Raw genomic sequence first — 15,000 nt, forward strand, 5'->3', positions numbered from 1 at the left:
TCTTTCCACTTGCTTTGATGACTTAGCCTCCATATGTTTGTGTTTATGTGCATGTCTATGGTGAGATTCTACTCAAAATCCTAGCAAGTTGATTGTTTATTTCATGGCAGACTTGTTATTTTTCTTTTTTTCATGAATTGTAAAATTCTAGATATGGTGAAATGTTTATGCCAGTACCATAACTTGATTTATCATCACTGAAAAGGTCTGACATGTTCTGCAGGCCCAATCACCTTTTTGAATAGATTTTTTCCCAATGTGTTAAGTTTATTATATGTGGTACATACCCTATACCCTTAAAATAACTTACTTTTCTTTTTCTTATTGTTTTTTTTTTCTTTCTTTCTTTCTTTTCTTTTGTTTCAGTCAGATAGTCTTTCTTTAATTTTTGAGATGAACTTGTTGGTTTGTGAGGAAAGTAGGGTTGACTTGTCAGCTAAGGCTAGATTTTGTAACAGTAAAACAATTTGTTTATAATTATGCTTATTTGTAAGCACCTATTTCATGTAAAAGTAATTTGGGGGATTGATTTTACAGAATCAGCAATGATCTGTCTTACATTAAGGCAGGATATCGCAGTGACAAATGGAAGTGGGTGCTCAGCTTGTCGCAAAACAGTGCCTCTTTACCTGTTACCAAGGCCAAGGTCAAAGTTCACACTACCCCAGATGAAGACTCAGGTGGCACTGGGGAGGCTCCTGCAGAAGACGAACCTCCAGTACAAAAGGAATCACCAGCGAATTCTGAGATTTCACAGCCCGAAGATGTGTCATTCCCTAAAATCTTTAAAGAAGAGCAGATTACTTTTGAACACATAATGAAGACTTTTGGACTGGACAAGCCACCAAAGAATCTCCCATGCCCGTATGTTTATTTCATCTTCTACTTTCCTTTTTCAGTGAAGTATTTTATGTATCTTTTTAAGATTAAGTGATTCCAGATGTTTCAGAATTATAGAAATTTACTTTATGAAAATGTAATCTTGGTTTCATTAGTTATTCACTCTCAGAGATAACATGAGTTTCTCTTTTCTATTTTTTTCTGTATAAAGGCAATATATGATTGTAAAATATAGATGTAAACGAAAAGCTACTGAAAAAGATAAAGACTGCTATTGGCTTTAAGCTAGGCTTGTAACTGGAATAATATGAGATATTTTATACTGTTCCTTTTGAAACTAATATGTAGCATAGTTACATTATGCTATAGGAAACAGTGGACAGAAGACATTAGTACAGGAATTGAAGGCCAGTCAGTAAAGGAATTATCATGACGCAGTAATATTCAACTGTAAAAAACTATATTATGAAGGAGTGCTATGGGCTCTTAGAGCAGTGGTTCCCAAGGGATACAACAAGGAAAAATAGATTTAGGAATTTGATAGTCGGTATGAGAAATCTAAGTCAGGCATTTGATTAACATGTGTGCTATTTCAAATGGTTAAATTCACATAAAATCATGTGCAGAATGTGGTTTACTTCTATTTTAGCTCAAGTCATTATCTCCCAATGTTTCTCTGTTGTGTTTTGAAGAAATATATCTTGATAAAGCAGTCAAAAACATGACAAGTTTCCAGTCATTTTGTTAATATTCCACTTAGATTATAGTTATTTCTCTTAGTGCTAACTCTGCATAACAGTGAGTGGATGAAAGCACTGAAAACCTTAGAAGCATTTTATGGGACATGTGTGCGTTGACAGACTTTAGCTTCCAGGCAGTGAGACTATGTTTTGCTAACATTCATTTCATGATGATAAGAGCTATTAGCTGAAAATATTGTAGTAATGAAATATTGTATTGCAGGCTGTAATTTTACTTTCTTTTGTTTTTGTTTTTATAGAGAAACATCCTGCTTGCCAATAACGTTGATTAGTCAATGGATGAGGCACCCTCAGTGATAGGCTGTCTTTTTCCTCTTCTTTTTGTCCATTTACAGTCTTATTTTTAAGTATTCAAGGACACACCATCAGACAGTTATATAGGTATGGCACATTAGTGTATTAAACAATCAATACTATCTATACTTAAACAGTTTCTACAAAATTTGAGTTCTATTCTTGAAATCCATAGATTAAAATCTGTATTGTGAAATTTGAAAACACGACAATCATTTTCCAGGAATTTTGGTACAGTTTGCTTCACTTCTGTACAATGTGTGCTGAAATATATGTAATGCACTTCCTTTAGGGCAGGTATGTCAAACTCAAAACCCTTTACAAGCCAATTTTCCCTTAAGCTACCAACAAAGGATCATATCTGGCTTCCAAGGATTATGTTACTAAAACAGGCATTGAGTACTTTACATGAAGTTTATTTCACTTATCAGACTTTAAAGGGTGATACTTATGGTAACAAATTGTAGAAGACATTATTTTCCTTCAAGGCAATTGTAAAATCACAGGCTAATAATTTTTCTTGGCACCCCATGGGTAACAGACCTAATGATTATTCGAGGGGACACAATTGGCCCATGGACCATAAGTGTTGGTTTCATTCATTACAAAAACACAATAATAGAAAAAACTGTAAGAGTGTACGTGGTAAGTGACAATCTTTTAAGATAAAAGACTGGCTTGATTAATCATTTAAAACAACTGACTGGAAGACTGAAATAGCAAATGTGCCGCAGCCTGCACATAGGAATGGGGTGTACCGCAACTGTAGGCCACGTCTTTGACACACCTGCTTTAGGGGTTAATCTACAGACATAACAAGGAATCAACCTTACAATTTACTAACCAACTTATCCTAGCATTGAATAAAACTAGGGCACGTGTTCTTAGTTTTAAGAGTGTCAATAGCTCTGCACAAAGAATTAGAAGTATTATAGAAATTTGTTGTATACAGAAGTAAGATGGATGTATAATGAAATTGCTGGAATTGTTTGTAATTAGTTTTTTTAAACAGTTGTTGAGTTTGACAAAGTTAGTTTGCAGCTTTAAGAAAGAGACTAACCCAAGAAAAAAGGTCAATCCTTCCATATTTTTGTACAAGTTATAGTTATTCAAACACAATTTAACCATTATCTGTTTGGGAACTACTGATACAGAGGCTATATTTATTTTAAATTGTGTATCCTGTACTGAGAATGTCTTTTTTTCTCTCTCTCCAAAAAGTTAGTTGATACTATTTGTAAGAACTTTTCATCTGTTTATAAACACATGTGAAGAAAAAAACTATTCAGTCAAGTAGATAAAAAAGAAGATAAGACAAAAAAAAAAATCTTTTAGCTATACGTCTTCATATTTTTTTCTCAGAGTAAATTATCTCTGTTAATAAGAGTTTTTTTTATCACATATTATTACCCTAATGCAGAAAGAAATGTTCAAACAACCCTTGGTGTTTGGCCGAATTAAAGTCAGGAGCAGGAAAGGAAAAAGCAAGACCCACAGACCAGCCAAGGGATCCCACCAAACCAGTCGGTTTACAGAATACGGCCAATACATGTTGGATTAATTCAGCATTACAGGCTTTGTTCCATTTACCAAAATTCAGGTATATATGATTTTTGTGCTATGCATAATAGATGAACTTGCTTTTACACTAATTACTGTACTGTTATCAGTTGAAAATAATTTACAATACAGAGTATACCCTTTTGAGATATTTTTTTCTTTTCTTTTCTTTTCTTTTTTCTTTTCTTTTCTTTTCTTTTCTTTTCTTTTCTTTTCTTTTCTTTTCTTTTCTTTTCTTTTCTTTTCTTTTCTTTCCTTTTCTTTTCTTTTCTTTTCTTTTATTTTTGTCTTTTCTTTTCTTTTATTTTGTCTTTTCTTTTCTTTTATTTTTGTCTTTTCTTTTCTTTTCTTTTTGTCTTTTCTTTTCTTTTCTTTTCTTTTCTTTTCTTTTCTTTTTGGCTTCATGAGTTGGGTTTAATTCTGTCACTTTGATTTTAGAATGATTATTATTTCACAAGAACCTTTAAAAAGTTAATCAACAAAAAAAAGAATGAAAATTTTCAAAGTTTTACATTATCCAGATGTAAACTTTGGCCTATTAAATTTATTTTTGACTCTGTCTCAAATTTACATGATTTTATTTTTCAGCAAGCACTGATCTACTGTTTTCAGTTGGATATACTATCATAGTTATATGATTTTTCCTCTTTTTCTTTTTCTTTTTTAATTTTTCTTCTTTTTTCTTTCTTTTCCTTTCTTTTCTTTACTTTTCTTTTCTTTTCTTTCTTTTTTTATTTTACACATTGATGGTTCCACTTATATTTAGTCACCAAGAAGTTAGTTACTAGGTTATCTGACTTTCCCTGTTTACCTCATTCGATAATTTTACATGAAGAAAAGTCTTTATTTCTGTTTTGATTGTTATTGTTACTAACATTAAGCCATTGGTTCTGGGTGATGTGGATATCTAGTCATGGAAAAAATTTTGGCTGATGAGCAGATAACAAGAACATCTTGTCATGGAAAAAAATTTGGCCAATTGGCTTGTGACGGGAATGTCTCATCAGAAAATTGTTGCAGCGGGAGGGGGCTTATTCAACAAGATCTAGTAGGATTTCCACTGGTCCACAAGGGGAAGTATACCAGCTTTCAACCATGCTTGGGAAAGCACTTTATCAAGGGAGGATACTGTGTCAATGCACACGACAGTCTTCCTGCCTGTCATTCCCAGCAGTGTAGGGTGTGTTATGGAAAATTGAACAATACAAAAATATAAAAACTAACAGAGATAGCACAATGTTGCTTATTGTTATTATACAGAGTATAAACTACCTTGGGAGATAATATGGAGTCTGTTCAATAAAAACAATCTATTGTATCTTCATACAGTAAAACAAATGACCAATATAGACCTAAGAAATTGTCAAAATAGCAAAAAACACATCTTGATACTGCGTGCCAAACATTCCTGGGAGAGTCTCCACTCAAGGAAGCCTAATGATTTTGGTCCACTCACATGCGCCCAGATCCAACAAGTTAATATTATGAAGATCAAAATTATTAGAACAGTAATAATGGAAATATTAGCAATGAAAACTTTTTTTTCCAAAAAGTCAAGGTGTGGGATACAGTAACTAAGTGAGATAAGGTAAGCCTACTGATTGACTCTTTGGTGACTAATCCCATGTGTAAAAAAAAGTAGTGGTAATAATAATGATAATTATAATGATAATGATTATGATAATGATAGAACAAAACCTAGTAGAGATTGCATATGTACAATCACTCCCACCTAAAGATAGATTCAGGTGTAGATTCATTTTTTCCTTGTTTTCTTTCTTTCTCATTCATTTCCATAAACAGCTGTTTGCTTCATATGTTTTTTTATGTCTTCATCCCTTCTTCCTTAAAAGAAAAATGAATTTCTCCTTTTCAGAAATGTGATTAACAACATAGGGGGTTTTGCTGGGGAGGAAAGTCTTTCCACTATGTTATATTTACTGCAGGCCATCTTTGTGGAAATGGACACCCACCCAAACAAGTAAGCAGATTGATTGTTACACAGTATTGACAAACAGGAGAAAATGTTACTAAAGACAAAGAAAAATAGTTGGGAAGACATAACCTGTGTTGGTCACTATAGTTACAAAGAATAAATCTTACCTTTATATTAAATTAATCTTCCCTTGTTTTGCACCCTAGGTGTTAGTTCATAAAAAAATTGGAATGCAAAATCAAGCATCTGCATTATTTCCTTACTACTTTGATTTTGTATAATTAGTTTTGATGTTGGAAAACTGTAGTTTTTAAGTATTATTGTGATGAGGAAGCATGTCATTTTTATCTTAACCCACTGGCTGCGGATGGCATCATATGATGCACCGTGCAATTAAAAGCTGATCCCCTTCGAGCAGCGGGCGGCCGCGCGGCATGGGAGCTGAGTGGGCCAGGGAATATCAGCCGCCAAGCCGGCATTCCCCTTGCGGCCTTACAGGGCCCAGGCCCACCACCCCCGGGCCCGCGTGTGCGATGGGCTGTTTACCGCCAAATGAGTTGTTCGCCTATTGCGCGTGCTAAAACCACACCCGCCACTCTTTCTGAGCGCATTTACATATGTTTGCATGTATTTGCAAGGGTTTTTGCAAATTTTTGCATACATATTTTTTCGCAGATATAAGTAAACAAAATATTTGCGCGAAAGAGGGAAGGCAGCACCACTGCGCGCTCACACTCAAGTGCGGTCCCATACGCCACCCGAGTTGAAAATAATGAAAATTAGGGGATTACGCGCCATATTGCATAATACCACGACCAATGGGTTAAGTTAAGAATGGCAACCCTGAGATTCATAAGGAGTTGACAGTGTGGAGTCAGACCTTTTGCCTTATAAAAGGATACAGAATTCATAGATGATAGATTTAACCCTTCAGTAATGAGTATGGCTATAACCATCATGACATAATGGCCTATGACATATATACACATCATGACTGACAACAGATGGGACGACTGTACACAGCTTAGGCCTAGCCACAAAGTCTAGACTATAGCATAATATTACATCACAAAAAATGCAGGCCCTATGATAGGGTTAATCCTCACTTGATCAACAAGGTCTTCTTGGAAGTTTACTATGATACTATAATTACAATAGATAAGAGAAGGTTACAGCAGATTCTATAGAAGGTGCACCATACCCGGATGGTTGAAACTTCTGTGTGTTTACCCCTGCTGACCATGATTTGACAAGAGAGCATTAAAAACAAATGCCAAAGATCCTTGCTATTGAAAGACAAACTTCTCTTGGTTGATTATTGCTCATTAGTTATAGAGTCAATTTGTAAGACCTAGGGTTTCATTTGTTAAAATAGTTATGGTATAGCTCCATGATTTTTCTACTTGGCTGTTATTATTTTCATACCACCCCCCCCCTCCCAATCCATTGCTGTTTGCTGTCATGGTGAGGGGGGGGGGGGATTAGGAAACTGACTGAAGCCCAGTGTAGGAGATTGCCCCTACTTTGGGTCTCAGTTTTTGCCTCAACTAATTGTGCATGGTCTTTTCTTCACCCCATTTCTTTTTACTTCTCTTCTTCATCCCCTTCTTTTGTCCACTTCCTAGGGTGTAAAAGCCATGCTGAAAGGATGAAAGGCTGGCTCTTTGTCAGTTATGAATGGCCTCTGGCAACTATGGGCACAATATGCCCTTTGTTAATAGCATAGTCCTCAACCCTTATGGGCACCCTGTGGGGTAGACCATTCTTTTCCCCATTGATTTCAGGGTCACCATGGCCAATAATGAAGATTTTTTTACCCTTCTTAGGGTAAATGCCTTAATGCCTTATTAGGGGCATTAAGGCTTGCCCCTTCATCAACTACCTTATCTAAATTTGATTTCATTTGTTTTCTGACTCCTGCAGCTCCATTGACCATAGGTCTGACCACTGATACTAATACCCTCTCTTCAATGTCTACTGACAACTCTGTCCATTCTGTACCACCCACCTAGGTTATTGCTGAACCTTCAGAAAGCACTCTTTCCTCTTTCCCAACATTTCCCACTCCATCTCCTACTGCACAGTCTTCTTCATTGTCTACCCCCTTCTTCATCCTTATTGTCCTCCTCCCCACAGTACTACCTCATCCCACACCACCCCATCTTTCTCCCACCCTCGTACTTCTACTGTTACCACCTCTACAAACCTTTTTAGTAATGTCTTTGGTCCAGCCAAGTAGGATCAATTTTTTGTGATTCCCCCTACAATCTCTGACAATACCCTTCTCATCCAACAATGTTTCCAAAAACAGGGAGGTAAAGTTTCCTTTTGCAGTCATTCTGATCGCTCACACCTTGTGACAATTACATCTGAGTCCCAAGCTTGTGCACTATCTATCCTGACAGACCTCACTGGCAAACCTATTCCTGCCAAACCTCACTCCTTTCTTAATACCTGTAGCATAACTGTTTCCATCTCCCTGACTGATTGTTCTATGTACAACAAGAAGTGGTCAGATTGTGAAAGTGACCTGCTTGCCTGCCTTGTTGACTATAGTGCAGTGTAAGTCGTACACCAGTATTACCAGGATTAGCTTCCACAGACATGACCTCCCCCATTAAGTTTATACTGGTAGAGTGTCCTGCCCTGTCCAACCAGATCAACCCCTGCCTTGTCAATGTCAGAAATGTTGGCATTTTAGCCACCCAGCCAAACACTGTCACTCCACAGCCCATTGCCCTTTATGTGCTCAATTTGGTTATGCCCATTCAAATTGCCTTGCTCATTCATGTATGCGTGCCAATTGTGGTGGCTCCCATAATGTATTATATAGAGGCTGCCTTGTCTATAAGCTGGAATGTAAGCTAGCAGTTCTCAGACTAAGACTAGGCCTCAAATTACCTGAGGCCAGACAGGAAGCAAGATGACGAGGATTTTCTCTCTCCCTTTTCCAAAACTGTCCTTTGCCCCTCCCATCTTCTCAAGATGTCTCTGTATCTCCCCCAGTATCTTTTCCCTCTACCCCAAACCACTCTACCTGTACTCCCTGTCTGTCAAATTTCTTTACCAGTCTAAATCCAGATACTCCAATCTCTACCACTTCTCCAATCCCCTCCTCCTTTTCACTTTACCTATGGCACCAGACAACGTAAATGTTCCACTCCATCTTCATCTACCACATCCTCTCCTACACCCTCCTTTTCCTCTGCTCCTGAAACATCTATCTCCTCTTTTCCTTCTCACAAGAGAACCTTTGTTTCTCAGATTTCCCCACCCAGCTCCCCTCTAGAAACCCTTGAAGATATCCAAAAATTCTCAGATATGACCCAATAGAATGTTCAGCTCCCTCATCCACCCTCCAATCCCTCTATTCCTATTCCCTCTAAATTCAGAGTATTTGCCGATATACATCCTCCTCCTCCTCAAGTTCCCCCAACCCCTCTTCCTCCCACTGTTTCCCAACACACCCCATCCTCTCCTTCTCCATCTGCATCATTCCATCTTTATTCCCCATTATCCTTACCTCTCCCACCTGGATACTCACGTGAATCCCTTCTGTTGCAACAGTGTCTTCTTAATGACTCCCCTCCTGACACACTTCCTAATTCTTCCACAGACCTTATCTCATCCCCTGGATTCTTCTCCTGCTACTTCTCCAACAGCCATCTCTACTTGTATTATCCGTTGATAGTTTCATAATAGCTCCTTTGCCAGTTTTCCTAATTGCTTCCCCAGCCACTGATATAATCCATTTCACTCAAAACAGTCCTTCACTCTGCTCCCCTCCAATCTTCTCAAGATGTCTCTGCATCTTCCCCAGTATCTCTTTCCTCTACCCTGATCCATTCTACCTCTACTCCCCCTCTCACTCAGTCAAATTCCTTTTCCAGTCTAAAGCCAGATATTCCAATATGGCCCTATGCCCTTAACCCTTTCTTTTACTAATCTTCAATTTATTTCATTTTCACCCCCTCTTTACCATTTCCCTATCATACTATCCCCTAACACTATAACCTCTGGCATTTAACACATTTTATCTGAACCCAATGCCGACGGGAAAATGTTGCATTCACTTTAGTATTGGTTTGTTAAATGTTTCTGTACATAGATGACTCTGCCAGTGCTTAACCACAAAGGAGTCAATGAGTAGATCTTGTGACCTCACCTTTCCTTGAAATAGCAGGAAAACGCTTTTTTTACTAATGCTATCAATATTGAAACATTTTTGTTATAAACATTATAATAAGTATATTGTTTTTGACATTACTAGCAGCAGTTTTAAATATTTGAAAATATTGAAAAACAAAGAAAAGGGTAAACAGATGAGACAGGTAGTTCTCGTAATTGGCTTAGTCTTGTTGGAGCCATCTATATGTAAATACAATTACTAAATTCAACACACAGTGGGCATGGCATATACACACATGCTATCCCTGGCAGCATGTTGTTAATTGTTAACTCATTTTTGCCATTTTTGCCACAATATTTTACCATAGTGCTATATGACCTTTATTGTCTAGAACATTTATTAGTTTCAAACAATAACTATTAACCATTCTATGATCATATGTATCGTCATTATGGTAAATAGAGTGAACCTTTACATGAGCTTGTATAAGAAATCAAGTTAATGTGTATATAAAAGTATCTAAAGAAAATACATACTATACAATATATCACTCCTGTATTTTAATCCATTATAATAAATAGTATTGAGGTTAAGGAAGATTTGGCACAAAGGACATTTTATGTGTATTTTATGTGTATTTAGAGAGCCTATAAAGCTGGTTAACTTTTTATCAGATAAAATGACAAATTATCTAATTTAGATATTTAAGTTATTTTAATTTTTGCCATTCACTTATTTTTCAGGGCAATAGCATGCAGTCCAGGAAGTTTGTTTGAAAAGATTGGGATGTTTGCTACACAAGAAATAATGCGTAAGGATGCAGACCATGAAGTGCTGAAATGTGTATCTGAATTCTTGGAAAATACTATTGACACACTTATAGCAGACCCAAGGTTGGGACCAGAACTTAGTCCACTTTTCAGTACATCTCTCATGAGATTAGCCAGGTAAGTAGTTGACTGTTTGTGTTTTTAAATTTATACAGATATATAATATATACATATGCATATGTAACCTATACATATTTCTGTGTAACACATACACGTGTAACACTTATGTATGCATGTACATAAACATGTTTCAAATGTATATTGATATAATGTATATATACACATATCCATAACCAAAACCATTACATACATATTTACTTCTTATATATATATATATATATATATATATATATATATATATATATATATATATATATATATATATATATATATATATATATATATATATATATATATATGTATATATATACACACATATTATATTGAAATTTCCTAAAACTTTAAGAAATGAATTTCAAAGAAAACAATCATCTTCCTATTATTAAACAGAACATTTGAATAAATAACCATCTATTCCATTAACAGATGGAAATGTCCAGTGTGTAAAATAGACCATGAAAGCCAGTTAGCACCAGCAACTTCCTACACAATGGCAGCTTATGTGAGTGCTGATGAGTGTCCATTGGACCAGTGCCTCGTAGACTTACAAACAGAGACTCAGACTGGAGTGTCTTTAATCTGTGGATCCGAATCCAGTGGAAGTGGTGGCTGTGGAGCCCAGGTTAAGGTTGACAGGGTTGTAACACCCAAGATTCAAGGCCTGCCAACCATCTTAGTCATCAGGAACAACAGCCTTATGTGAGTAGCTAAGTCTTGGTATATAATAGTGATTTGTATGAAGTAAGGTACGGTGGTAAGTATATCTGAAATCTGAAAACTTTGATTGGAAGAAAAAATAAAGTCTGGTTGAATGTGATAAAAAAGTAGTTTGTTGATTGACATATTGCTTCCCCTCTCCCCATGATGCCAGGAATTAATTTAGGCCCATACATGTATTGTCCTCTGTGGTTTTCTTTTATTAACGTTGTTAATACATTGATGGTACCAGATGCACTTTATCACTAAGGAGTCAGCTCGTAATCATACTTTCCCCATACCTTGAACATTCTAGAAGAAAAGTTTTGTATTCACTGTTATTATTATTGTTGATAATATTATTGTAATAAAAATACAAATAATAATATGTATAATGATACTGATAGAAACAAATTCCCCCACCCCCCTAAAAAAGACAAAAAATAAGACAAAGAATTGGTAAGCAATAGAGGAAAGATAGGCTTGATAATTGACGCTTTGGTTACTTTGTGCTTATGAAGCCATATGTGCGTAAGAAAAAATAAGAAAGCAGAGCCATAGTAGACATTGTATATACCCAGCTAACTGTATTATGTACAGTGCCAGTCTTTTTTTTTTTTTTTTATCTTTTTCCCTTTTCTTTTCTTTTTTCCATTTTTCTTTATAAGCTTTGAGATAAATTTCAGGGCAGATCCTCTATCGGCTAAAAGTCATTAAGGGGATTGTCTACCAAGTTTTTTCTCCAAAATGCTGATTGTGAGTCATATACATTTCCAAAGAGTTTCAGGGCCTTTGAATCTCCCCTGAAATTTTTAAGGCCCACCCACAATTATTAAAGTGGTAGCAGCCACTTTCGTTGTCCATCGAAATATTATGATTTTTCACCTTACCTTCAAAAATTGGTAATTGTGACATAACGATTATATATGATAGAAAAATGAAATTATTTTCAGAAAGCATATAAAATTTCACAAAATACAAGACCAACCCTCATAAGGCCATGGAATAATTGGAAATGATCTGTATATACTTATATATCATGTATGCATTTGTATTTGTATACCTGCATTTCACAGGAGTGTTGGTGTGAGAGATGGGTATTTCATCCTGTAGGTACAAGGCCTGGGAACCTCGCCTCAAGAACATGTGCGTGCAGCCCCTTTTCTCGTTTCCCCATTGGCATGGAGAACGATGATACTTCAGACCAGTATATGTTTTAAAACCCAAATAGAGCAATAATAAAGGGAAATTATGGATGATTACATCATATAGAAATATTTCATTTGTTATGCAAAATGTGAGAACTATAAAGAGGAAAAAATTGCGATATTCCTATACATTGCATATTTACGCATAGCACATGCATATTTTGTCGGAGATAAATGTATTATGGCTCATGCTGTAGCTGAACAGTAGATCTATTGCATGATGCAATTAGTTTTTGCAATTTATTCATGTGCTTCTTGTAAAAATCATCATCATTATCATCATGGAGCTAACACTGACAGGGCCACATAGCCACATCCATCCTTTGTTTATACTTATGAGGGTCCCTCATGGCAAGCTGCCAGGCAGGGTCTCAGCCCATCTCGAGCTCCTCATGACAGGCTTGATTGATCTGCCCAAGCCACAACTTCAAGGACCTATTACAAAAGGCATCAAGACGAGACTCCAAGACATAGGATAATGTCCAGGTTTCACCACAGTATAGCAAAACTGGCATTACCAGGGCCTTGAAGATGCATAGCTTGGTACCGACATTTCCAAATTCTTTTGTCAAGAGAGTTCAAGACCCCTGCTGCAAGGCCAATCTGTCTGTTGACTTCCTGGTCTGACAGCCCAGAGTTATGAACTATAATACCAAGGTACGTAAGGCTCTCTGTGACTTCAGTGTCCTCGCCAAAAGCACGTACCGACTGAACATGTTCTCATAGCAAGTCCCCAAAGTCCTGGATCTTAAAGCGTTTTAAGCAGGGGAGCGCTTGGCAAGAATTCTTGCCAAGCGCTGTACCGTTCCCTGCTTAAAACGCTTTCCAAGGCAGGCAGGCCCTCTTCAGTGATGCCAGACATGTGGAAACGTCTTTTTATAAAGTACAAATCATAACAGCCCTTGATGAGCATAGAAATATCAAAATAACACACAAAATATACATAGTTGGGTTTTAAAAGCAATATTGCCACCAACAATCTCGGAAAGAGATAACTTAAGCACAAGTCGAGGGTGGAGTTTATTTCACCTGCGGTTGGTAACAGTTTGAGTGCGCAATTCAAAACTACTGACAAGCTAGCGCCGCATCAAGATGGCAGAGAAGTAAATAGATTTACCCAAACATCTTAACAAAGCGCTATATATTCTTCTATATTCATATAAAGTGCCTCTAAAACGATGACACACTTCCGATTGACAGCCCTTTCATTCTGACGCGTTATCAAAATAAATTAATATCCCTGAATCAAAATATAGGCCTACCCATTCCCATATATCCGATTTTATGAGGTTAAATATAATAAATCATCGAATATGATATCAACAGAAGAATGTTACTAGAATTTCTCAGACTTTTTCACTTGAAATATTCTATATTTCATAAAATAGCAGATATATTCTCGAATTACAAAGACGAGAAGTTTAACAATAAGAGGAAAATTATTCATTTTATAATCATTTATTATTCATAAGTAAAACTTTTTATTCCCATAATCTCCATTATCTCCGTTCGTTTTCAGTGAATTTCAATTTCTTTGAATATGATTTTAAGAAAATTACAGAATCAGATACCGTGAAAAAATTATTTATCTGCTAAGATATTAAGCGGAGTTCCTGGCCAACGGCCGCATTCGAAGGATCGTGACCAGTACGGTACGCGACCAACGCTGTTGCCATGGTGACGGTACACTGCTTGACTTAGCAAGCGCAAGTCAAGCCATCTCCGGAGGTCGCTTGAGAAAGCAAGCGAAAGGCTTGAGTTAGCAAGAAAAACGCTTGAGATTTCAGGCAAGAACTTTCCCTGCTTAAAACGCTTTTAGTCTTGGTCCAAGAGACCTCTAGGCCCAAGGGCTTCACTTCATTACTTGAGCCACCACTAAGGATTCCAAGAACTCAGATAAAATAGCAATATCATTAGTAAAGTCAAGGTCATTGTCCATGATATTTCCCAGAGTCGCTCTACAATGACTGAACAGTAGCTCTGCCCATTATCCAGTCCATGCAAGTGTTGAAAAGTGATGGTGCAAGGACACAACCTTGCCTCACTCCTGAACTAACAGGAAAGAAGCTTGACAGGCCCCCACCACACTTTACAGCACTTTCAGTACCAGTATACAGGCTTGCTATTAGTCCAATAATCCTTGTTGGAATTCCTCTCAGTCTCAGGATCTCCCAGAGTGATTCCTGATGCACCATATCAAACGCCTTCTTGAGGTTGATGTAGGCTGCAAGCAGCCTACGCCCGAACTCACGACAGTGCTCTACAATGACTCGAAGCACAAGGATTCAGTCTATTGTGGACTTACCAGGAGTGAATCCAGATTTCTCTAGCCTCTGATGCCTCAGTAGGTGGTCTCTAATATGACTCAGAAGGATGTGGGTGAGAACCTTGCCTGGTATACTGAGCAGTGTGATAACTCGATGGTTGATGCAGTCCCATCGGTCCGCCTTCCCATTCCAGAGAGGGATGACCACACCCCTCAACAGGTCAGGGGGAACGGTACCGGACCGCCAGATGGCAGCCAGGACAACATGCAACTCCTGCGCCGTGGGTTCACCATTAGCCTTTAACTGTTCAGCTGGGATGCCACATTTACCTGCTGCTTTACCGTTCCTCAGGTATGCAG

At 37.1% G+C, this 15,000-nt stretch overlaps 1 protein-coding gene across 1 annotated transcript in view; it reads left to right on the forward strand.

The window, feature by feature from the left end:
* LOC113816249 (ubiquitin carboxyl-terminal hydrolase 48) overlaps positions 1-15,000 on the forward strand; it is a gene marked incomplete in the record, with an annotated part of 96,849 nt that overhangs the window by 2,522 nt on the left and 79,327 nt on the right. The window contains 5 exon segments of the mRNA XM_070140815.1: positions 538-864; positions 3,316-3,495; positions 5,332-5,436; positions 10,264-10,467; positions 10,897-11,169. Of these exon segments, the coding sequence (XP_069996916.1) occupies positions 538-864; positions 3,316-3,495; positions 5,332-5,436; positions 10,264-10,467; positions 10,897-11,169 (1,089 nt within the window).

The sequence above is a fragment of the Penaeus vannamei genome, chromosome 27 (assembly GCF_042767895.1).
Source record: "Penaeus vannamei isolate JL-2024 chromosome 27, ASM4276789v1, whole genome shotgun sequence".
Taxonomy (NCBI): domain Eukaryota; kingdom Metazoa; phylum Arthropoda; class Malacostraca; order Decapoda; family Penaeidae; genus Penaeus; species Penaeus vannamei.